The 26,617-nt window shown below is 43.1% G+C and overlaps 1 protein-coding gene across 3 annotated transcripts in view; it reads left to right on the forward strand.

Moving 5' to 3' along the window:
• CLYBL (citramalyl-CoA lyase) overlaps positions 1–26,617 on the forward strand; it is a 221,313-nt gene that overhangs the window by 101,142 nt on the left and 93,554 nt on the right. For all 3 annotated transcript variants that reach the window (XM_065902225.1, XM_065902224.1, XM_065902223.1), the window contains exon 2: positions 19,585–19,771. In XM_065902225.1, the coding sequence (XP_065758297.1) occupies positions 19,585–19,771 (187 nt within the window). The remainder of the gene's footprint in view (positions 1–19,584; positions 19,772–26,617) is intronic.

Here is a 26,617-nt window from a genome sequence, read left to right on the forward strand (position 1 = left end):
CCTTCTGTCACCCACATTTTCTTCTTATTCCCTTGGAGTGCGCCGCCTCACCAGGGCAAGCGGAAGGTAGAGGTGATAAGAATGCTGCAGTGAAGAGGGTGTGTCAGACCCCCCCAGCCCCTCACCACCCATTGAGGGTAATGATTTTGAACGGATACGTGAAGACTGCTGAATAATAATAAATAGGTTTAAATTTATAGGAAGTAACTCACGACATGAAACTGCTTGAGCACGTATAGCATCTCTAACACTATGATCAATATAATTGAAGAAGCATGGTCAGCAGACTTTGTTAAATGACAGATTTTTGTTTTAAAGTTCGGTTCTATTAAACAGGGAAGCAGAATCCTTTCCATTCTGCCGTTTGGCACCAGTAGGTCGTGTAAGGTTAAGCTTTGCGGAAGTACGTTTGCATTTTCAGCTGTAGACTTCTGCACTCAAATTGGTAGAATATTTGTGTGGAAAATGAGGTCAGTTCTATGTTTAAATGAACTGTTGTCAGATATCTTACTTGACGATCATTTTGTGACGTGAAGGTTAAGTCATACGACCCTCGCGTGTGCACACATAATGGTTTGCAGGCCACAATCACATCTGCCACTAGGCTATATTTTGGTATTTATAGATGCTGCTGTGAAGCGCTGTGTTCTGGTGGTGTGGAGTATTTCCTCTAGTCATCTGTTTCCAGAATGTTCCTTATCCCGGGAGTAAACTGGTGTCTTTCATGAAAAGTTCCTTAATATCCAATAGCTCACTCTGGCACAGGCTTAGCATTTTCCCCTGAAATTCTTTCATAAATCAACAGGAAGCCTTCCTTCCCGTTTTTATTATAAAGGGGGAAATGATGGTAAAGCTTAAACACACGTTGTTATTTTAACATCTAGTCTTACATCTGTTGAGGAATTGTGTTTTTACTTAAATATATTTTAGCCAAGAATCAAAACCAGAGAATTATGCCTTTTCCCAGCCTCCTGTCAGTGATGGCTCTTTTTAAAAGCACACAACAGCAAATAGTATGTTAAACTCTTGTTGGCTTAAAAAGTCGTATATGAAGCCTTAAAAGCCAAGGCACTTAGTTTTGTTAAATGACTTAAATAAATCACTTTTTACATATCTGTGCCAAACTTTAAAAAAGTACTTTTAACATGTTGCCTTTATAAGTGACTAGCATCAGACATACCATATATTTACTTTGTATTTTGAGTTTTCAGACAGCCTTTGGTTGTTATAATATAGATCCATTTGTTACAGATTGTCAAAGCCTGTTTCATCTCAGGTTGAAGAGACCCAACCAATATTATGACACATTTTTTTTCCTTAAATACAAAGTTGAATTGGGACAGGACTGTTGAATTTGAAAAACATCAATTCTATTTTTTTTCTCTTTCCTTTTTTTCTACACTTATTTCACTTTGTATTTGTGATTCATGGGTTTTTTCACTTCAGACTTTTGCTGATCTTTTTCTTTACAAATCGCACAAGGGCAGGGTCGTGGGCTTTATGTGTTGTTTGTGTCTTTCAGGTTTTTTTGTTTTCATCTTCCTTCCTTTCCTTCGGATATTATTGCAGTCCAAATTTAAAACACTGCAATGTTTAGGATCCCTGCGGGGCCATTTAAAGTATTTGGACCCGTAAAGGGCCCCAAGCAATAAGTACCTGAATTGCTTTTAATTACACAATATAGCTGCATCGTTTTACTTCAGATTCTTTTTGATTGATGCTGCAAGGCAATTGTAACCGGGGATGATGGGATTAAGTGCCTCTTGAAGTGACTTTAGCTTCTTGTGGGAACAAAGGGAAAGAGGAGAACACTTAGTCCCTTTTTGCCTGAGCTGCCTTTTTCTTCGCTTGCGTATAAAGAAATACAATTAACAAACATTATCCCCAGAGGTAAATTGAAATGTACATGCAGACGAGAACCGCTCTTGACTGCAATTAGACATATATGATCCGAGGTATTCTGACCATTCATTAGTGCTAATTGTTTGAGAAACAAGCCCAGAACAAATGATTAAGATGTGGGCGCCATAACTGGGATTATTAGCATGTGTGATCAAGTGTGTGCTTTGCAGCTGCCCCAATAAAACGCTTGGGGAAGTGGCTCTGATTAGACAAACGCTTGGTTTGGCTCTGTGGTGAGCTCTCGGTGTTTGCTCAAGACCTGGTGATGTTTATAACAAACAACTTATATCTTTCTTTCGTAATTAGCGGGAATTACTGTGTAAATGTTGGTGTTTTGTAATTTAATATCCTGTGTGTGTGTTTTTTTTTCTCCTGCCTTTGGGTTGTTACTGCAGTCTACTGATCTTGCAGGGGATGAGATAAACTGAGTTCTTGAGTTTTCCTCCTTTGCTCCGTTTTCTTTAAAGTGCTGGATGACATGGAGGACTGTGACTAAGTTTGCTCTCTTATTTGGTTTTTGAACCGAAATAGATCCTCTTGTGTTGAGCGCTTGAACTACAGTCACAGAGACCTGGCAAGCGGGAACTTAGTCAAACTTAAAGTAACTGAGAGCTGCTTGGCTCCTCCGGACAGTCAGCATCCTGCTAAGCCCCCCAGCCTCAACCTAGCTAAGTGAGCAGAGCCAGGAGGAAGACAGAAGGGACGGCTGGAGTAAGGAACAGTTTAGAGAGGTGGACTGCAGTTGAATTCCCCGTGGAAGTGCATCTAGGAGTTTGGGGTTAGCTAGGAAATGTGAGCTCAGCTAAATTTGGAGTCAGTGAGAGAGCTGGGGAGGAAGGCAACCAGGGTGCCAGGGAACTGTGCCAAGGCAGGCAGAGGCCAAAATTCAGTGTCAGTTTATCTACAAATGGCTGTTCCAGGCCTCCTAACTTGTAGCTCAGAGCTCCCCTGTCCCCTGCCTGCATTTCTGAAGTCAGAATCAGAGTAAGCACCATTTGGAGACAGTCCATATGGCGCCATGATAACCTGCAGCACCTTTTCAGTCTCGAGTGGTCTGTCCTTGTCACCCAAGTGACTTCTGAGCCACCTAACCTTTAGCATATCAGCCACACATACCAATGGGGGACAAAGATCGGTGCTGCTCTAGACAGAAATAAGATTAAATTCGCTTTTGAAATTAGTGAGTGCCTTCCAAAGACAAACATGAAAAATGGTCTCCTTATCTTGGTCTTTGGATAACCTATTCCATCTCTCTTCCCTTTATCATAGAAAATCCCTGCATCAAGTCACAAATAAACTATAACATAGATTGCTATGGGCCTATAGCTTGCGGAAAAGATTCACCTTTAATTTTAAATTTTGTTCCTTTTGTATTTACAATAAAAAGTATTACTGTTTGAGTCTGACCAGTTCATTCCATAGAAAACTAAGTCACAATACATATTCAGTAAGAGTGTATTTGAGGGGGGCTGGTGCATTGCAAAGTGTAGCATTGAATAAGAAAACAAAAATTGTATGCTCCCCTAAAATTAGAGCAAATTTTAGAAAGCCCTTCCTTAAATATTTAAAGGGGTTAGTGCCTGTAGCACATTAAACATATTTTAAAAAAAGAAAAAAAAACTATATTAGAGAATGCCTTCATGATTACATCCATATGTTTAGTTTTAATTTTCATCACACTTAGCTCTGAATAATTAAGAAGGAAAAAAGCAATCTTAATCTTATTGTGGGTCCCACACAATCAAAGCCACATACACGTGATTCGTGATCACAGCTTGTATTCACAGCTTTCGTGTGTGTGGTACAGGTCTGGCAATTAGACTCAGACTGGGTTTTTTCTAAAAATTATTCAGTGCTAGAGAGAGATCAATATTAAAATTTCCCAAAATCTACAAATCAGCATAATCAGAGGGCGATAGCTTACAAAATACCAAAATTCTAAGCTGTGTAACATTTTGGCCTCATTTCATTGTGATTGACACTTGAAAGGAATTTTTGAGAGACTTTAGGGAGAAAACGAAGATTCCTTTAACCTAAATGATTTTCATGACAGCTACCAAAAAAAATAAAATACATAAGATGCGGAGAGAATGTTTTCTCAAAACTGTGATCCATTTTCTGGAGAAAAAAAAAATTCTCCCTTGATTACTTTCATACCAAAGAACCCGGGGCATAGGGGAGATGCCTCGTCTGACACTTTTAGCAGCCTCTGAGCTTTTGAAGGATTCTGAAATGAATCCATGGTTACATCTGCCAGGTTGACAGTCTTCTTTCGTGACCTTTGAAAAAAAGTTAAGGAGAAATTTATCTGTCTAGTTCACGTTTGCTCGGTTACCTCTAAAGTTCTGCCTAAGCCAGGAAACAGTCATCTCAGCTTTAAATTATTTTTTGAGATAGGATAACCCAGTACTAATGGAATCTTTAAGTGGAGAAATTTTGTAAATGATCTTTTTTGTGTTGTTTTCTCATGGACCTGGTGGTAATAATATTTCCTATACTCTCCATTGCCTGTTTTAATATGGATACATTAACTACTAAACATTGTCTTTTCTGCAACTCATTTTGGAATCAGATCTCAGGCAGGAATGCCAGCAGTGAGCAGTCTAAACATAAGGCTCTGTTCTTGGGTGCTCAGCTTTGGCCAGGAGTGGAACAAATAAGCTGTTTATTCCTTATAATCAGAGTTTCACCATCCAAAGCCCCAAATCGTCTCTTCTGAGGCTAAGGGAAGTCGGCTGGCGTGTCCTTTAAGTTTTAGTTACAATTTAGGGAAAGCTCCACGTTCTGTGCTCGACAGGTGCTTCCTCTCAGGGTTCCCAACACTGGGAAATCCATCAATCAATCACTATGGGTAGAGGGTCCTGAGCATCGTTCCTGGACCAAGCTCTCAGCGACATCGACAGTTAACTATTAATAAACAACATCCTTTAGACTTCTTTGTGTTTCCCGCAGCCCCGGCTTGAAAAGCAGCCCAGAAACAGAAGAGATGCTAATCGCATTGTGTTCTTAAACGTGTTCAGTGAAGGAGAGCAGGTTTCCCTCTTGACCTCAGTGTCACTCAGGGAGGAGGAAAAAAAAAAAATCCCTCCAGTTTTCCGTTCAGATAAAACCTCTGCTCCTCCTCTTCTCCCCAAAAGTAGAGCAAGAAAGTGGGATTACGGTGAATGCCCACTAGCAGGCACATGCTCTATTGTCGGCCCCTCTTCAGCAGGAATCAAGGGGCTTTGCCGCAAGACAAAGCCCAGCGCCCCTCCACTCGTCCCAGCCCCCACCCGCCTTCTCGGCCCTCACCTCCGCCTCCCCGCCCTGCCTCCCACTTTCTTATCCGCCGGCTTGACTCCAGGAGCCATCCCTTCTCCTCCCTCCCTTTCTTTTCCCCATTCTCCTCCTCTCAAACACCCTCACCCCTGCCCTTCTCTCCCTCCCGGTTGCCTACTGCTGTCTCAGCCTTAGCGGGTGTCAAACTCTTCTTCATTTGCCTTTCGGTGAAATGGCAGTGTTATCCTCCCAAGTGCTTCCGGCCTCCCAAGTACCTCCTGGCAGAGTGGTGCTCCCAATGCCACATTTATTTATAAAGACTAATGCGTTTGGGATATAAACATGGATCTCTGTTTTCATGGAAAACTTGCTCTCTTCTTTGGGACCCATTGAAAGCGTAACTTTTTGGGACCACCATGGACTGTAGCCCACCAGACTCCTCTGTCCATGGGATTCTCACTGGAGTGGGTTGCCATTTCCTTCTGCAGGGGATCTTCCCGACCCAGGGATGGAATCCACATCTCTTATGTCTCTTGCATTGGCAGGTGGGTTCTTTACCACTAGCGCCACGTGGGAAGCCTCAATGGTCACCCAGTGGTATGGGGTTTTCCGAGTTTCTGGGACATACCCTACCCGTTTACCTACCCGGAGAGCTACAGTTCTGTGGACAAAAATAAGCGGATTCAGTGACCAGTGAGGGTCTCTGGGCACATGATTTCTTGTCCATGTTTGCTGATCTGAGGGTCAACTCATGGTAGGCTCTGAGCATTATCTTTACTTATTTGGATCAGTACATTTGTGTTTATGAAACAGTAGCACAGATATAACAGATATGTTATAAACAGATTTGTTAACTTTTCATTTTTTTCACTGTGGTAAAATGTACATAGCATACAATGTACCATTTTAACTGTGTAAAGCGTAAGTGGCATGAAGTATGTGCAACTATCAACCACCATCCATCTCCGGAACTTTTTCATCTTCCTGAACTGAATCTCTGTACTCACTAAATGGTAACTCCCCTCCCTCCCTCAACATTCTACTTCCTGTCTCTGAATTATCTGCTCCGGGTACCTGGCAGAGGTGTCATACGGCCCTTGCCCTTGTATGTCTGGTTTATTTCACTTAGGATAGTAATAATTTTTGATTTGGATGTTTGTTTGCTTTCTTATTCTGTGTGAAAGAAAAAAAAAAAAGACTTCCATCACTGTGGTCACTTGCTTTTGCCCTTTGGTGCTCTGATGGTCTAAGGAGGAAGAGGTCTGCAGTGAAACAAGAATTACACCCATTTTACCAGAGTGAGCAAAAATAAGAATTCCGCTTTTTTCTCCATTTCTGATAAATCTGCCCCTTATTCGACACTCACCTCTCTCCCTGGGGTTTCCTGGGTAGGCCAGGAAGACGTCCCTCACCAGCATCCCTCCTTCTCCCCATGCACCCCACAGTGGCCAAAAGACTGAGCCACAGCCCGTGGGTCTCCCCCACTGTGTGCCCTGACTCCTCCCTTAGAAGTGAACCCACAGTGGCGCAAACGGCAGTCCTGTGTGTGTGTGTCTGCTTTGGACACAAAAGACTGTCTCTTCTTTCAGTACAAAATGGAGCACTCGATTAAGGTGTGATATAATTGCTTTGTGAGAGAGTTTGCCCTGAAAGTGTCTTGGCGTTTCTGGAGCGGGCCGCACGCTTGTGTGTATTTGCGCCCCATGCTAATCTCACGAATGGCCCTGTTCTGCTGGTGGGGGGACAAATAGCTGTTCTTTTGCTCTGGTGCCCATGCAAATCTCCGCACTCCTTGCCCTGTTGCCATGGTAACTGAAACATCATCGTTCTTCAAAACAGGGAAGGAATCTCTCTGGGCAGTTGGGAACCTAGCAAAGTGAGAACATACGTAGGCCGCAATCATTACAGATGCTGCTGTAAACACCTAGTTATTAATAGTCACAAGCACGGCTGCAGTTTGTAGCTGAATTTTACTGTCATTTGTGGGGGTGGGTTGCAAAGGATGGAGGAATGGGCTCTTGTCTTCACTGTAGCCCCACACATTCTTCCATGAGCATCAGAATTGTCATACAAGATCAGGCCACGGATTTTACAAGACAGAACTCAATTTTTCCGAGTTCTTATATTCCCAATATATGAACTAGTCAGTGACAGAGTGTAGGTATGCTCCTCCAATCCCCTCAAAAGATTGAAGATACTGCCCCAAATAGAGGAATCCTTTAAGAATCAGGATTTGTGCATACTTTCCTGTGAGAAATTTTTATTTTCAACCTTATCAGCTCTTAGAGTCATAATCTTTTGAAAAGAACTTAAAGGGCTGTATGATTTCTGTGTGCTGTCCTAAGTAGAAATGTATTGGTGTTTTACTTTAAAGGGATGCTTTATTTGTTTTCTTATTTTTTATGTTAATGAACAAATGGGAATTTACCAAAATTTATTAGAAATTGTGAAGATAGTTCCTAAAGGGCAAAGGGACACGAAAGATTATTATTACTATTTTTTGCTTTTTGCTTCAAAAACACCCTTTTAGGGATAACTGGACTTGAATGCAGCATAAAATATTTTAAAATAATGTTTGAGTGGAAATATAAAGCAATATAGCCAGTATGGAAGGCAATATGATTTTTTCCTCAGAAAGTTAAACAGAGTCACCAGTGAGGGACTTCTTGGTGGTTAAGGACTCCCAGCGGTTAAGATTCTGCGCTTGCTCTGCAGGGGTTTGGTCCCTCGTCAGAGAACTAAGATCCGGCGTGCCGTGCACTGTAGCCTAAGGGGAAAAAAAATAAATTACCACATGATCCAGCAGCTCTACTTCTGAGATATACCCAAAAGAATTGAGAGTAGGACCTTGAAGAGATACTTGTTCATAGCAGCATATTCACAATTGTCAAAAGGTGGGAATAACCTATGTCCATCAGTGGATGAATGGATAAACAAAATCCGGTATGTACCTGTGATGGAGTATTATTTAGCCTTAAAAAGGAGTATGCCACATATGCCACAACATGGGTGAACCTTGTGGACATTATGCTAATAGAAATAAGCCAGTCGGAAAAGGGCGAATTCTATATTATTTCACTTACATGAGGTACCTAGAATAGTCAAATTCATAGAGACAGAAAGTAGAATAGTGGTTTCCAGGGGCTGGGGACAAGAGAGAATGGGCGGGTGGTTGTTTCATGGACACGTACGTCTCGGTTTGGGAAGATGAGAAGTTCCAGAGACGGATGGTGGTAATGGTTACACAACAATGGAAATGTAGTTAATGCCACTGAATTGTAGGCTTAAAAATGGTTAAAATGGTAAATTTTGTTATGTTTGTTTTACCATAATAAAAAAGTAATATTTGACCAGCAGAGATGTAAAACGATGGAATACAGATCAGTTCAAGGTGGGAAATACTGATCTTTCCCAAATACTAAATCTTGAAGGTTTAATATGACCAGTAGATTGTTAGATAGCATCACTGACTCCATGGACATGTATCTGAGCAAACTCCAGGAGACAGTGGAGGAGAGAGGCGCTGGCGTGCTGTAGTCCATGGGGTTGAGAAGAGTCAGACACGACTTCATAACTGTGCATGTGTGCTAAATCGCTTCAGTTGTGTCCAGCTCTTTGTGACCCTGTGGCCGATAGGCTTCTCTGTCCATGGGATTCTCCATGCAACAATACTGGGGTGCGTTGCCATGCCCACCTCCAGGGGATCTTCCCGACGCAGGGATCAAACCCACGCCTGTTACGTCTCCTGCATAGGCAGACAGGTTCTTTACCACTAGCACCACCTGAGAAGCCTGACTTAGTGACCGAACAACACCAAATAGATTGATTCATCATTGCTCAAATAAGGCCGCTATAAAACTTGACCCAGGGCTTCAGATCTCCAGCCCCTTTCCACGGCCACCTTCACTCACTCCATCATGCCTCTTCCATTGGAATGTCCAAAAGCCTGGGGTAAGGAGTGCCAGGCTGTGCATGAGCACCTGGTCAGCTCAGCACGTGTACTGCTGGTGGGAGAATAAATTAGTTCAGCCCTTTGGGAAGACAGTCCAGGGAAGTCTGTGAAGCTCATGGTGGTGACCACATCCACCCTCTGAGGACAGCAGCTAATGGAAATATGTGGCCCTCTCTCCTTAAAAGCTTGCCAGTCCACCACCCATCTACCCCTGAGTTCATTTGCTCCTTCACTCTGCTCGAGAGTCCAGTCCGGTCCCGCAGTGTGCTGGGTGGGCAGGGGTCTGAGAGCTACACACGGCTGTGTTGGGTCAGGACAGGGAGGTGCAGTGTGGAGGTGTGTGGGAAGCACCTGACCAATATGTGTCAACTATCTACTTAGTAATGTGCAAGTGTCTTCGTCAGGATTCTCCAGAGAGGCAGAACCAATAGGGTACATCTGTGTGTGTGTGAGTGTGTAATACATAAGAGATGTATTACAAGGCCAGTAAGATTGTGGAGGCTGACATGATTATAGACATGATTGTGGAGGCTGACAAATCCCAAGAGCGGCAGTCAGAAAGCTGGGGACCTGGGAGAGCCATTGGTATAAGTTCCCATCTGGAGCTGGCAAACTTGAGAACCAGGAAGAACCAATGTTTCAGTTCCAGTCTGAACTATCAGGGGGAGAAAAGACCTCATGTCTTAGCTGGAAGCTTTCGGGCAGGAAGAGTTTCTTTTAATTGGGGGAGTAAGTCGACTTGGCGTGTATGCACCACAGGCTTATTCAGTACCTTCAACTGTTTGGATGAGGCCCACTAGGGCCTCACTAGGGAAGGCTGTCTGCTTTACTGCTGTGTCTCCTAACTCACATGTTAATCTCATCCACACGTCTGCAAGACATAGCGAGAATAGCGTTTCACCAAACGTCTGGGCACCCTGTGGCCTGGCCAAGTTGACACATAACAGTAACCATAAAGGTATTATCTATTCAAATAATTTAGAATTAATTGTGCTGCCTAAATCATTATTGTAGTCCAAATTGCTCTTTAACTGAGCTCTGAATTTGAGTGACATTATGAAAAGTCCTGAATCAAGTTCTTTTCTGCACCTGGTTAAGTCTGAACTGCCATTGAGATAATTGAAAAAAAGTATTAGGTTCAAAACTTACAGGATCAATACATTTTTGTTTGTGAAGTGATAGTGTTGTGTAACAAGGAGAACAACTTGGAAATTCCTTGGCCTTCCCTGCTTGTATCTGAGCCCTCCAGCCTACACTACTGGCTGAGAGTCATCTACGGGTGAAGCAAGAGCGTCTCTGAGCCAGGTTTCAAGGTCAAGGCTGATGTGGAATCCTCACTTAGGGTCTCTGGACTTTGACCGCCTGGCCTTGGCTTCAGAGAGCTCTGCTGCTCCTGGCTGAGCAGCCCAGGCCTCCACCCGCAGTCCCACGCTGCCCACTCAACCAAGCCCCAGATCCGGATGTTTGCCTGGGCTCTGGCGAGCTGCTTCTCTATCTGCGTTTGCTGTAAGTTTGGTGGAGCCCCCATCCGGGCTCTCCAGACTCTCAGCCACCTGGGCCAGAAGAGATGAGCGGAGTCTGGGCAGAAGCTTAAGGGCGGGTAGGATTACATGCTGGCCACTTTCAAAGTCCAATGACCCCCGATCCTTTCTAGGACCAATAAAACACTTTGGTTGTACTCTGAAACCGTGATGCAGAGCTTCTCATCCTTGGCTGCACCTTGGAACCTCCCTGGAAGCTTAAAAAAAAAAACTGATTCCTGGGATTCACCACAAGGCTCTGATCTAATTGGGTTGGACTGTGGCCTGGGGTTTTCTCTTTTTCTAAGTTCCCCCGCTTGTATTGTGCAGCCAAAGTGGAGACCTCAGTGCTGGCTGTCAGCTAAGAGGAGAAACCACTAACTTGGTTGGGAAGTCGCATACCAAGCTGCAGAGCCTCAAATGGACTTTAGCTTAGTTGATAATTACTGCTGGTTCAAATACTATAATTTTTTTTTTTATCAAAAAGACTTTTCTTTAAACATAGGTTTTGTGTTTTTTTTCAAGTTGCTGCATTTTCAGTTATGATTTTATTACTTTCACAGCATCTACTTGTATATGTGGGCTTCCCAGGTGGTCCGTGGTAAAGAATCCTCCTGCCAATGCAGGAGAGAGACACGGGTTGGATGCCTGGCTTGGGAAGATTCCCTGGAGGAGGAAATGGCAACCCACTCCAGTATTCTTGTCTGGGAAATCCCATGGACAGAGGAGCCTGGCGGGCTGCAGTCCATGGAGCTGCCAAGAGTCGGACACAACTGAGCATGCGTGCACACAACTCACTTGTATATGATGGTAGCACGGGAGTCACTGAAGAGAGGTCTTCACTGGAGGAAAATTTCCTGCTTTAGGGCAATGGCTACACATTGGGATCATCTAGGGCCGTGGTCCTTCAGCTTGGCTGTACACTGAATCACCCCCAGGGCTTTTAGAAGTTCCAGAGGCTCAATCTGACCCGAGACCTATGACTTCAAACTTTCTGTGACTGCGCTTTAGGTCAGCTTATTTGAAAGCTCCCCAGTGATTCCACGATGCCCCTGAGTTTGAGTCAACCTAGAACAGCATTCTCAAACTCTCATGAGATAAGCATCCCTTGGAGATTGGTTCATACGCAGCTTCTGATTCAGTGGGGCTGGGGTGGGGGCTCTAGACTCTGCATTTCTTACCTGTTCAAACATGGTGATGGTACATGCTTCCAGGAAAGATGGGAGAGTCTCTTATCTGATGGGAGAACAGATAAGAGGCCAGTGGTGCTGGTCTGTAGTAACATTTCACTTCAGTGGCAAGAACCTAGAGAGCTTTAAAAAAAAAAAAGATATATATATTCTAAACCTGAGAAGACTACCAGTGATTTTGATTTGATCGCACTAGGTGGGGTCCAAGATTTAGCAAATTTTACAAGCTCCCCAGGTGATGGTTATGTTGAATCCTAGGTGAATAACCCCAGCAGCACTGGGGACTGGCTCATGCCTCCTATGATATACATGGTTAATAAATGGTATCTGCTGGAGGAGGAAAGGGAGAAGAACAAAACAAGACCAGGAGGGAGCCCTCTCCAGCCCGAAGAGCCCCTGAACCTACCAAGGGATGTCTTATCTAAAATAAGGCCCCTCTGTTGAAAGAACTCACCATAAGGCCACCAGATTTTTTCCCACTCATCTTATGCCCTTGTTTTGCATATTGTTTGAATACATTTACATGTTGGCTATCAGGAGGCCCTAACTCCAAATATGTAAGATAAAATAAAATAAGTTGGATCTTGCACCTCCCGCAATTGTGTTCATATGCAGTAGTCAGTGCTGAGCACAGCTGAAGTCGGGAACAGATTTTGAAACAGCCGGAGGTGGGGGAAGGAGAGGATACTCCAGGAGGACAGGAGGAGGGAGGCTTGGGGAAGCCACGACAGGTTCCTGCCACACCTGCCCAGCGACAGCCCCCGCAGGGACCTCAGAGTCTGCGACATAACCCGAAGCCTGAACCGTGCCCCCTGCACCTCTCTCCTCCTCATTATTCCAAACAGTCTTAACCACCTGTGAACTTTCTCCCTGAAGCTTCATTCTGTACGGGCCTTTAGTCTTCCAGAGCTGCTCGCGGGCCATCCTCTGGGTGTTCCTCCCTGGACCTACTGGACTTGACCCGCATCTTCTGTGCCACCTCCCCGCAGTGCCCAGGATAGTGTGGGTCAGGACCGCCCGGTGCGGTTGTGCAGGGTGTGCCCTGATCAAGGCGCCTACCAACCTGAGGCCATGCGTGGGGCTGAGTTTCAGCTCATCTCTATGCATCAAAGCTGCCGCCTCGGGAGCAGGAGGCACCTCTTGGCCCTTCCACCTGCTGGCAGGCTCCAGGGAGCACCTTCTTCTAATTTGCACAGAGGGACCTGCCAGGGGTGCGAGCAGAGACCTGATGCAGGTCACCCAGTGCGTGCTTGCCAAGTGCTCGCTGAATGTATGAACAGAAGAACAAAGTAGATGCAGGGAGGGTAAATAAGATGCTTCCACGGTCTTCTAGGTAAAGGTGAAGAAGGCCCCAAATGAGGATGTCCACTGTATAATAAAAAGAAGGAGTAAACAAAGGAGAAGAAGCAACAGTCCGTGGCTTGGCTTAAAGCTTCCAGAATGGCAAAGGAGAGAGGGAATAAAAAATGGCCTCCTACCTGTAATCAACACTTAAGCTTGACTCTTGCCCAAGAAGAGTAAGGACAGTGCGGTCACAGATCAGTCCCACTTCCTGGAGAGCTGGCTTTGGGTGGGTAATGAGGTAACAGAAATTGTGTGCCTTTTGTAAGCAATGCCCTGTGCTAAGCAAGGGTGGGGAGTCCAAAGACTGCCTTTCCATCAGCACGCTTGTAATCTAACCGAGGGTTTCTGGTGTCCAGCCAGATTCCTGTCGCAGGGCTGTGCTGACCAGCACCACCCAGGGGTGGGGGGTGTCAGATCATCATAGTAGCTAGACACAGACATACTACGTGACTCTCCCCTGTATGGAGCAGCCAGTCACAATACGGGCTTGAACCACACAAAATTAGCATTTTTGGTGGCCAAAATGGTCAGATGCCAGCAATTTCATATAGGTGGTTCTTACACTCTCCACAATATTATGCTGCCACTTGAAACCTCTAAAGTGATTTTACTGATTTGTTTTAAGGCTTTTCTGGTGGCTCAGGTGGTAAAGAATCCACCAGCAATGTGGGGGACTGGCTTCGACCTTGGATTGGGAAGATCCCCTGGAGAAGGGAATGGCAACCCACTCCAGTATTCTTGCCTGGGAAATCCCAAGGACAGAGGAGCCTGGCAGGCTACAGTTCGTGGGATTGCAAATGAGTCAGATGTGACTGAGTGACTTTCATTTCACTTTACTTCAAGCCTATTATAAAAGGATTTTTTTAGAAAAGAGTGATGGTTGGACTTACCTGGTGGTGCAGTGGATAAGAACCCACCTGCCAATGCAGGGAACACAGGTTCAATCCCTGGCCCGGGGAAATTCCACAAGCTACAGGGCAACTAAGCCTGTGTGTCCCAACAGCTGAGTCCGCACTCCTCAACAAGAGAAGCCACTGTAACGAGAAGCCCACACACTGCAACTAGAGAGTAGCCCCTGCCCACCACAACTAGAGAAAGCCCGTGAAAGTCAACGAAGACCCAAAGCAACCAAAACTAAAGGTTTAAGAAAATAAATTTGCGTAAGAAAAATAGAGTGATGCTTTGCTAAGTCACTTCAGTCATGTCCAACTCTGTGCGACCCCATAGACGGCAGCCCACCAGGCTCCCCCGTCCCTGGAATTCTCCAGGCAAGAACACTGGAGTGGGTTGCCATTCTCTTCTCCAGTGCATGAAAGTGAAAAGTGAAAGTGAGGTCGTTCAGTCGTGTCCGACTCTTAGCGACCCCATGGACTGCAGCCTACCAGGCTCCTCCGTCCATGGTATTTTCCAGGCAAGAGTACTGGGGTGGGGTGCCATTGCCTTCTCCAAGTGATGCTTTAAGTGTTTAGAATAGGAAAAGAGTGTGCAGAAGTCGAGAAGTCTTAATCTCAAACTCTATAGTTCAGAGGCATCCCTAAGAACATTTTGATGTACTTCCTTCCAGGCATTTTTCTTTGGAGTTTTTATAAAGTTGAGGTGTTATTGCGTATATAATGTTATATTCTCTGTTTAGAAAAAAAACGATCTTCGCATAACATTAAACGTTTTTAACACAATTTTTAATGATGGCATAATATGTCATTTGTTGTAGGTTTCATAATTTATACTACTGATGGACCTAAAGATTGTTTTCAGTTATTAATATTATATATATCTAGTTTTATTTCTGATCATTTTAAAAAATAAATTTCTGTCTTAATTCATTTGGAACTATATGGCTGATTCATGTCAATGTATGACAAAACCCACTGAAATGTTATAAAGTGATTGGCCTCCAACTAATAAAACAATATTTAAAAAAAAAAAAAATTCATTTGGGCTGCTGTAAAAAGTTGCCATAGATTGGGTGGCTTATAAGCAATAGAAATTTATTTCTCACAGTTATAGAGGCTGGGGAGTCCAAGATCAATGCTCTGGAAGAGTCAGTGTCTGACAAGAATGCACTTCCTAGTTAGTAGATGGCACTTTTTTCACTATGTCCTCCCATGGCAGAGCCAGCTTGGGAGCTTTCTGGTGTCTCTTTTTTAAGGGCACTAATCTCCTATGTTCTCTCCTTCATGACTTAATCGCCTCCCAAATGCCCCCCTTCCAAATACCATCATATTGGGTATTATGTTTCAATATATGAATTTTGGAGTGGGGAACACAAGAATTTAACCTACAGCAATTCCCAGAAGGAACTAGGTTGAGTTACTTGAAATTACTGGATCAGAAGCAGGAACCTTTTTTAAGTCTTTTGGTTTGTAGCATCCATTGGCTTTCCAGAAAGCATGTGCCTCTTGATTAACTTTAGCCATGATGACAGAGCCAGTCCTTTGCTGATGCTGGTTCGGTTACCAATGATAAATGCTGTTTTTGAACTTGCGAGAGTTTCAAAACGAATGGTCAGAAAAGGCTCCGCAGTCAGGTGGACCCTGAGCTAAGCCGGAAGGATCCATAAGTTTCAAATAAACTTCCAGCAGAAACACAGGTACAATGGAAATGATACAGCATTTTGTGGAGATAGCCATAACCTAATTTTCCTAGGGTAGACAGTTGCAACCTGGGATATAAATTCAGAACAGGGCTGTCAGTTGAGACTGAGCTGAATTCTACAGGTAATGAGGAGCTGTTGACAGTGTTTGAGCAGGGATAAGAGGAAAACAATGTTTCAGTGATCATAGGAGTCTTTATCTGGGAAACCAGAAACACCTTGAGCAGTAGCAGAAGATTTTTTAAAATGGTTATCTGTTTTAAAAATTATACATCATATAAACATCCTAAGAATGATTTGCCCTAAGGATGTTTAGCATGTGATAGTAGTGTGACCTGTCAGCCATGTCTGTGTGGCTCAGGGTTTTACATTCAGGTGGTGTGGCTTGGAGACCACAGTGACTGGATCCACATTGGCAGTCAGAAGCTATTTCACACAGAGGAAATCTCAGTTTTCATGAAATGAAGGTTTCTTTGGCTTTTACGCATGCAGTTATAGTAAATCCTCCTGAGAATTGCCCTAAGAATTTCCTGGTTAATAAAAATTTTATCTCTTTTGATTGCATTTTTTTGCCATTTTAAAGGAAATGTTCAGTTCGGTTCAGTCGCTCAGTCATATCTGACTCTTTGTGACCCCATGAACCGCAGCATGCCAGGCCTCCCTGTCCACCACCAACTCCCAGAGTCCACTCAAACCCATATCCATAGAACTGGTGGCGCCATCCAACCATCTCATCCTCTGTCATCCCCTTCTCCTCCTGCCCTCAATCTTTCCCAGCATCAGGGTCTTTTCAAATGAGTCAGCTCTTCGCATCAGGTGGCCAAAGTATTGGAGTTTCAGCTTCAGCATCAGTCCTTCCAATGAACACCCAGGACTGATCTCCTTTAGGATGGACTGGTTGGATCTCCTTGCAGTCCAAGGGACTTTCAAGAGTCTTCTCCAACACCACAGTTCAAAAGCATCAATTCTTTGGTGATCAGCTTTCTTTATAGTCCAACTCTCATATCCATACATGACCACTGGAAAAATCATAGCCTTGACTAGATGGACCTTTGTTGACAAAGTAATGTCTCTGCTTTTTACTATGCTGTCTAGGTTGGTCATAACTTTCCTTCCAAAGAGTAAGCATCTTTTAATTTCATGACTGCAGTCACCATCTGCAGTGATTTTGGAGCCCAGAAAAATTAAGTCAGCTACTGTTTCCACCGTTTCCCCATCTATTTGCCATAAAGTGATGGGACCGGATGCCATGATCTTAGTTTTCTGAATGTTGAGCTTTAAGCCAACTTTTTCACTCTCTTTTTTCACCTTCATCAAGAGGCTCTTTAGTTCTTCTTCACTTTCTGCCATAAGAGTGGTGTCATCTGCATATCTGAGGTTATTGATGTTTCTCCTGGCAATCTTGATTCCAGCTTGTGCTTCCTCCAGTCCAGCATTTCTCATGATGTACTCTGCATTTAAGTTAAATAAGCAGGGTGACAATATATAGCCTTGACGTACTTCTTTTCCTGTTTGGAACCAGTCTGTTGTTCCATGTCCAGTTCTAACTGTTGCTTCCTGACCTGCATACAGGTTTCACAAGAGGCAGGTCATGTGGTCTGGTATTCCCATTTCTTTCGGAATTTTCCACAGTTTGCTATGATACACACAATCAAAGGCTTTGGCATAGTCAATAAAGCAGAAATAGATGTTTTTCTGGAACTCTCTTGCTTTTTCGATGATCCAGCAGATGTTGGCAATTTGATCTCTGGTTCCTCTGCCTTTTCTAAAACCATATAATACACATACACTTTTGTAATACACATACACTTTTAAAATTCATCTATATGTCACCATACCTCACATAGCACAATGCTTATGTTATAGAAAAATAAGACTCAGACTCAAGTTTTATTCAGATCTGCTAAAAAAGCGAATAAGGGTGCCCTCACAAAACTGATGGGCCCAAGGAGATGCTGATTTTTCTTGGTGTACATTGTCACAAGCTACACTCATATGGCAAAATGTTACAACTATGTAAAATACTTGATGGAATTAACTTAGGATAACTATCAAATGTCAAGAGCTTTCGTGGAGTGCATAGCTGACATACTTTTAAAAGGACGATACTACTCACCCTGGGGGAGTAACACATTAGGGTGTTCCCAAGTTTGCTGGGGCTTTAACCTTTCCTTAACTGGGTTTTTCATGATGTATAACTCCATCTCTCATGTGCAGGGCTAGTTTCATGGGTGTGTGACCTGCGTGGTCACAGAGGCCCTGTGTTTAGAAGGGTCTGGTGCTTCGTGTGATGCTCTTCTCTTTCTGTCTTGAAATTCCACATACATTTTGAACAAGGGCTCTGCATTTTCATTTTACACAGGATTCTTGTTGTTTGGTTGCTTTTGCGACCCTATGGACTGTAGCCCACTAGTCTCCTCTGTCCATGGGATTTCCCAGGCGAGAATACTGAAGTGGGTCGCTGTTTCCTTCTCCAGGGGATCGTCCTGACCCATGTCTTCTGCACTGGCAGGTGGATTCTTTACCACTGAGCCACGAGCAAAGCCCTTTACACAGGGTCCCTCAAATGATCTAACCGGTCTTGGTGAAAGCTGATTTTGTCTTTTCTTGCTGTATATTATGGGCTAAAACATGGTTTGTCCACAGGACCAAACTAAAGTTAGGGGTGAGGGCTGCGGTGAGCTACAGGAGCTTTCGGCCAACGCCTCTCATTTCCGTAGGAGGCTAAACTTCGTACAGTAGGAGAAGTGAGGAGAGAGCAGGGTTTCCAAGCAGACAGGCTGCTGGAGCTGGAGTTTCTCCAGGAAGAGCAGTAGCAATGGCTGCCATGCCCGCCACACCCACAACCACATGAAGCGGATAACCCCCAGGCTCTAGCTGATCGCTTCTGGTACATTATTTCCCTTCACTGAATTTTCTCAACAAACTGCAACGTGAGTATTATTCTTACACATGAAGAATATGAGGTTTTCAGTCGTCAAGTTGCCCATAATTATAGAGCTGTTAATAGTCATGGTCTTTCCCTATTCACCTTTCTACTGACTTAAGAAATAGCCATTCCTCTTTGTCTGTTGTTAAAATTGAACGCGAATCACTTATTTGTCAACTTAAAAAGATTCACTATCAGGGAGAGAGCCATAGATTGTTCTTACATGTATATTTTACTTTCTTTTTCCTTTTAAAAAATATTTATTTATTTTGGCAGCTCCAGGTCTTGCTTGCTGCTCTTGGGATTTTCAATCTTTGCGCGGCCTGTGGGATTATTCTAGTTGCAGTATGTGAGATCTAGTTCCCTGACAAGGGATCAAACCCGGGCCCCATGCATTGGGACTGTGGAGTCTTAGCCCCTGGACTACCAGGGAAGTCCCTAGATTGTTTATTTTCTACTTTTTACTTTCATATAATTGTAGTTTTGCTCTTTGTGAGCTTTTGGATATAAATTTCCTTACTTTTTCTCCATGGATGCTACCTGGACAGTATATCAATGCTGGAAAGATTTTTCCAACAAGAGATAGGTGTACCCTCCTTCTTTTCTCAGAAGGTTGTGTCAGTAAACTGTGTTGTATATTTTTTAGACCTCAGCCAAAATGACATTCTGTTTCTTGATTATTTCTGTTATTATTTTCCTAGTCGTTATGTGTGATTATGTTCTGTGTAATTCTAATTCTAATTCTGTCCAGGTAATTCTAAAAAATTATCCATGTTTTCTCTTTTAATTTTGCATTTAAATAACGTCTTTCAGTAAGTTCTGTAAGTCTGTAAGTAAATTCAGTAAGTCTGTAAGTAAATTCTATTCTGGACTAACTCGAATTATGTCTCCCGCAGGAAAGCGTCCCTGGCAGCTGACGTGTCCAGGCTTGGGTGCAGTTCCTCACCCAGCCACAAATACATCCCCCGGAGGGCCGTGCTCTATGTACCTGGCAATGATGAAAAGAAGATAAACAAGATTCCCTCCCTGAATGTAGACTGTGCGGTGCTTGACTGTGAGGATGGTGTGGCTGTGAACAAAAAGGTAATGGCATGATTTTTCCTTACGGTGGGACAAAGAAATCCATTGAAATTTGGTAGCATTGCTCACTATTTGGAAAGAGTCTACCATATTCATCGTTTACTGATTACTAATATATTCATGGGCTTCCCTGGTGGCTCAGATGGTAAAGAATCCACCTGCAATGCAGAAGACCCAGGTTTGATCCCTGGGTCAGGAATATCCCCTGGAGAAGGAAATGGCAATCCACTCCTGTATTCTTGACTGGAGAATCCCATGGACAGAGGAGCCTGGTGGGCTACAGTCTTTGAGGTTGCAAAGAGTCGGACAGGACTAAGCAACTAGGCACAATATTATATTATATAAGCACGCATTATATTCTTGACCAGTCCTTGTGTGGGTTCTGAATGTATATGGTTCTTTTCTCCAAGAGACAGGAGGAATCCAGCCAAAATATATTTAAAACTGTGATCTTCAGCATATATGATTATGTGTGTGTGTATAGATAAAGAGATATATGCTTAAAAAGAAAGAGAATTAGGTTCCCAATCTGTTTTGGCTGTGATGTTTGCTGGTTTAAGTAAATCAGTTAATCCTAGACTTGTGGTATGAATTTTTCAGATCAATAAGATGAAATTAGGAATTTATTTCTTTTTACTGCTAGGTATACAATGTAGTGAGTGACCTTATCTCTTCCGGGACAAGTGCCAATAACAAATAGTCTTCAATGGACAAGTCACTGTTTTCCCTCCATACTTAAAGGGCAACTACACACAGAACTTCAAACTTGCTGCTTCTAGCTGATTTTCTCATGGCCTGATCAGAGAATTGCATCTTAAAAAATACCCAGTTTGTAAACAGATACAAAAGGTTCTTGCTGGCTGGTAAATGATGAATACTTTTTGTTTCATTTTGGTTTGCTTATCTTAATTTTCTAGGTTTTTATAATGAACACAGATTTGTTCAAATAACTGGGTAAAATACATAAATCATTATAATAACTGATGTTGGCATGGAACTTTTTAAATTAAAAACATGTTTTCCCTCAACCTTCCTTTGTCCAGTCCCTAGACAGTGAGGTTGGGTTGGGAATAGACTGTGGGGCTGGAGGCACAGAGGAGCTGGCCATCTGAAGTTTTATCTATGTGGATAGTTTCTTTTCCTTGGTGATCTAAAATAGCATGCTTGTCCTATACAACTTTCTTGATTAATTGCTTTCCCTAGAGATTCTAGAAAATAGTGGCCTTATTTTTTTTTTAAGTTAGTTTCCAGCATCTTTCTAATGGTGAAACCAAGGCTTTACAAGTATATCGTAAAGGATTAGAATAAACATGGAATCTAAAAGTGTCTACCCAACATCTTTGGCATGCACCAGAGAAAATACAATTAATCTTCTTTCTCCCACAGATTAAGGTAAATAGGGCTTTTCTTGAAGGATGTAATATGATTCCAGTATTCTCCCTTCCAAAACTCACATAGCGCACTCTAAGATTAGATACTAAACTGTAATTCTAGTTCTTTGTGACCCAGGGCAATTCACTCTACTTCTTTGCCTCAATTTCTTATCTGTACTGTGGGATGACAAAAATCTTCTTTTGTCAGGGACAGGGATTATAGCAAGGAATAAGTTTGATAAAATGCCCTCGAGTAGTTTGATTTCCTATAGGAAACAGATTAGATAAATCCTGTAGTAATCATGATTAGAGGGGAATTTATTTTAGCGTGTAGCCCAGTGAGCCATTCGGTCTCCTGATAAACTTCCAATTATATTTCTTCACAAGCCTTGAGGCTATCTCCCCTTTCCCACCCAAGGATGTTTCCAGCTACCCAGATGAGTTGGAAATATAGTTCTTTCCTGCATCATGTTTGCTTACTGTTAATCTGTGTTCTGAAGTGCATCCTAATACCTGGAGCCAGTACTGAGGAGGAACCTAAGGAGGGCTGGCGGGAGAAGAGTTTAGGATGGGCAAGCTGTGCCCACTGCCTTGGTGAAGATGTCCAGTCAGAACTCTGCAGTTCTCAGTGCACCTAACATGTGGGTTAACTGCCAGACACACTGATTAACATGATTGTTAATGTTAACATGTTAATCATGTTAACATGATTAACACATGCTGAATTGGAGTCCACCAAATTTCCTTTTCTTGTCCATAGAGAGAGTTCTGGCAAGCCAGGCCAGTACTTGTAAAACACATTTTTTTTTTTTCTTAAAATTTCTACCCAGGACTTAAATTTTTTCTCATACATTTCATTTCATAGCCCCAGTCTGTCAATGTCTTTTTGGGTTTTGATTTCCTTGTCCAACATTTATGTTATCTGAGAACTTGACCAGCGCACTGTACAAAAATTTGACAAGTTTCTGATAGAGATGTTGAAGAGGTTGGAGCCAAGCGCTATGCAAGCATGCCGCTAGAAACTTCTGTTCAAGTTTATTTAACAAAGTTTTTTTTTTTTTTTTTTGGCCACACCAGGCAGCATGTGGACTCTTATTTCCCTGACCAGGGATTGAACCCATACCCCCTGCATTGGAAGTGCAGGGCCTTAACCACTGCACCACCAGGGAACTCCCCTTAACAAACATTTATATAGTGGTGACTAAATGCTAAGCACTGTTCTAAAGGTTTTAATTTACATAACATCCCAATGAGTTAGTATCATTATACTCCATATACAGATAAGGTGGACTTCCTTAATGGCTCAGCAGGTAAAGAATCTACCTGCAATGCAGGAGACCTGGAAGACTCAGGTTAGATCCCTGGGTTGGGAAGATCCCCTCAAGAAGAGAAGGGCAACCCACTCTAGTATCCTTGCCTGGGAAATCCCATGAACAGAGGAGCCTGGTGGGCTACAGTCCATGGGGTCGCAAAGAGTTGGATACGACCAAGTGACTAAGCACATGTATAAGGAAGCTGAACCGTGGAGTGGTCAGGGTCATGAATCTGTTCTGTGAATACGGTTATTCACTCACCTAACTCGTAAAATCCAGTCTTTTCACAAGAATAGATAAGAGATTTTTACCTAGTGCGTTTCAAGATCAAGATTCCTTTCTGATCTACACGGTCTAGCAATGCCCTCTCTCTCCCTGTACCCCCATCTCTCCAGAAAAATGAGTTTAAGTAGATGAGACTTGACCTTGAAGAACCCCTATCAGTACTACCGCGTTATTACCACCTTCAGTTTGAAGTGCTGGAGATACAAAAATGGTAATAGCTACCATGTACTGAGAATGTAAGAGGTGTTATAATAAATACCTTAATTATCTTGTTTGCTCCTTACATCAAAGTTTTGTCCAGGGTCCAGGGACGCAGTGCTATTAAATAGCAGAACCAAGATTTGAACCTCCTGAATTTTTGTCAGGAATCAGCCTGAAGTTCACTTGTTGGCATATTACATAGCTCATATTACATAACCTTTTCCTCCTTTCTCTGAAAGTTAGTACCTTGGCTTCTTTTTATCTTTTGTCGCCTTTGTATATTCTGCAGTTTCTCAAAGATTACCGACAGAAGCAACATATTCACACCTGCAAATTCTTCCAGTGTTTTAGGATTTTAGTGCATTTAGACCTGGTAACTTAAATTCATTTGAAAGGTCCAGTAAGTCTGAAACTTCTCATGTAGCTCTTATTCTTTTTCCTTTCTTGAAGTCACATTTTAATCATATTTCTTGTTGAATATTATTCCTCTTGATGGAGGAGATAGAGACCATTTTAATAATGTTTACTTCTTCCCATGTTAAAACTCTTTCAAATGATCTAGTTATGGTTTTGCTAAACTGAACTCTTATTGCCTAATTCAACTTTCTTGGCGTTATTAAAGCTTAGTCACTTCATTTTATATGTTTCATTTTATTTCTTTTTTTTAGTAACTGACCAATTCCATATTTCATTTGGCTGGTTCTGTGGAGTGTGGGCTTGTAATGAAAACAAGAGGCACTTCAGCAGAGCAGTTTATAAGTATATAATACCTTCCAGCAGTCTCTAATCCTGTCCTATTAATCCAATTTGTGTTTAAGCAGCTCCTTCATGTCAGGGATGGCCTACTAGCTCACCTTCCCAAGCATGGATGATGAAAAGACCATCTCCACTCCCCTCTTATCTTCTCCTTTTCCTTCTTAAATACATGAGGAGATACAAGGCTGTCTAAGCCACTGCTTGCTGGGACACAGTGAAAAGAAGCCAAGTAATGCACAGATTTCTGGTGAATCTCCATGACGCTGGGTGAGGCCAAGAAGGTAGGAGTGAAATAGATAGAGGCAGGGCTCCTGGGCTGCTATTTTAGCTGAGTAAATATTTAAATTTGTTTAATGTTTCAATGTGTAAACTGAAATACTCAGTAAATATTGAGTACCTACTCAACCAGTCACCATGGCAAGCAGGAAGAGAACAAAGAGAGTTGCAAGGTCCCATGTCTCTAAATAATATACTTTTTGAATTATTTTTTCCATTTCAGGCATGATATTGACCCTGTGCTACGGGAGTTATTTCTCACCCCACTACCTGTCCCCATTACGTGTGAACCTTTCTCATCCTTCACTTGCCCTAATACAGTTATATGTAACTTTGATGAGATTGGTGTCCAGTGTAAAAAGTATCAGAGTTGAGTTACATAGTAATAAACTGATCACCTTTCCTTTTCTGCCAGCCTGTTGTTTTCCCTGGAGTTCATAGTTATCTTTTTTCCCCCTGGTTTATTTTTCTATTCGGTTGTCACTAATTCAAAGCCCACCTCCTCCTAATTGTCTGAATCTCCTCTTAATATGTTTAAAAGCATCTGGTATTTTTTCAGTTTCATCTTCTTGGAGAACTCTCTCCTCTTCTGATCCCCTCGAGTCTGAAGTAGCTGTCCTTCAGGCCTGTAGCACAGTTGCAATCCCAAACTCACCCTTCCCCCACCCCGGGAATTGCCTTCTCCTCTCAGCTGGGTTGGATAGCCTCTTTTCTGACTTTTTATATCTGAGTACGATTTGCTGAGGACATCCTCCAGGAGTTTCTGAGAGGAGGTTCCCCTGTGAAGGACAGAAGTGACTTACGTACAGTCTGATTTTTTCCTAATTTGATTTGTAAAGAGCAGGAGTATGTTTGGAGAGTAGGTCTTACATGGATCCTTCAGGAAGCCGAAGGAGGAGCTCTGAGTTGTGACTTGAGGGAGGCTTTTCTATGGGAGCCTGAGCCAGTGAAATCTGGGCTGTCACTCACAGGCAACTTGATTTGAAACCAACAACCCAGTTCAGTGGAAAGGGTAGAGGGCTTGACAACAGATGACCCACTTAATAGTCCCCATTTCAATACTATTTATCCAGGGAACTTGAGTCCTGTAATCTCTGAGGCTCTGTTTCTTTATCTGTCCCATGAGATTGGTAATAATGAATCCTGTACTACCCACCACAGGGCCAGCTGTCAAAAAGCATTTTGCAAACTTGCAAGTGCTAGATAAATATTGCTTTTCTAAAGAGGAAGTTTCGATGTCATTTTTAAAATAATAAAACATAGAAGACTTAAGAGAATGGATATTTAGAATATTCCTTAAGGTGTCTCTTTCAAGTAATTTGATGGTCAAGAACAGACTATGGAGCCAGACTGTTGGATTCTGGTGCCTGGGGTCTGACATGAGCTTGTCCTAACCGTGTGACCTTGGACAAATTAGCCCATCTCTCTGTGCCTCAGTGTCCTCGTCTGTAAAATGAAGACAATGATGGTAACAATAGTATCTACCCCCACAGAATTGTATTAAGTGGGTGGGTACTTGTAAAGTGCTTAAGACAGTGGTGGCACATAATGTGTTGAATGAGTAGTTGATAAATACCTCAGAGCAGTTATCTTAGCTGCAACACTGGCCAAGAGTCTGATGCATTAACTCGAGTCACTGATGGTTGCTTAGAATGTCGAGGGTTACTGGTATTGGTTTGTGCTCTAGATTCCTGACTCTCACAGGGTAATGTTTTGGCACAGGTAAGTTTTTGCTCTAAACGTTGCAGAGTTTACTAGTTTTGCTTTTTTTTTTTTTTTGCCTCTCTCTCCACTATGGTAGACAAAGAAAAGACTCCAGGGACAGCAAAATAACCACTTTTTCTTTCAAGCTCCTTCACAGATTTCTTAACACTAGGAGGCTCGAAACAGCTATCTTAGAAAGATCTTACTTATTTTTTTTTCCTCAGGAAAACAAAGAGAAAATTATCTTTCACAAGCAGCTAAGCAGTAGATTTTCACTTTGCATCTCTGTGCTGGGTCCTTGACAGAAAGGAGTTAAGAGAAGGGTGGAGGAAGGTGGTCTACTCTGAAAGCCTTTCTGCCCGACTCCACTGCCCCCCAGCAGCTCAGAGCAGGGAAGCAAGGGGCTGGGGGCTGGTGTACAGTGCCATTCTGTTATGGGAAACAGACCAGGAGGACAGCCCCAGCTGGGGCTGGGGTGTTGGAGGAGGGGTGCCCTTAGCTGTCGAGGGGAGCCCCTGGTTGGTGAGGGGATGGAGAAGCACTCCCTTCCCTTCCGCTCTGCACGTAGAGCCCCTTGGGCTGCCAGGAGGGCTATCTTGATTGTGAAAAGCAAGGGGAAGCTATTTGCCTCCTAAGTACCCATCAGTGCTGCAGAAACCCCGGAAGATCACTGCCTCCCACCCCCCGACTGGGGCCATGTTCTTTGTTGCTCCTGTTTGTTCTAAAGACTTACTTCTTAGCAGCTGTGCTGGGTCTTCGTTGATGTGCAAGGGTTTCTGCAGTTGCAGTGATCAGGGGCTGCTCTTCAGTTGCGAAGCTCGGCCTTCTCGTTGCGGTGGCTTCTCCTGTTGCAGAGCACGAGCTCTAGGAAGCAAGGTCTTAGTAGCTGTGGTGCACGGGCCTAGCTGTTCTGCGGCATGGGGCTCCTCTAGGATCCGGGG

Source organism: Muntiacus reevesi, chromosome 11 (genome assembly GCF_963930625.1).
Source record: "Muntiacus reevesi chromosome 11, mMunRee1.1, whole genome shotgun sequence".
NCBI classification, from domain to species: Eukaryota; Metazoa; Chordata; class Mammalia; order Artiodactyla; family Cervidae; genus Muntiacus; species Muntiacus reevesi.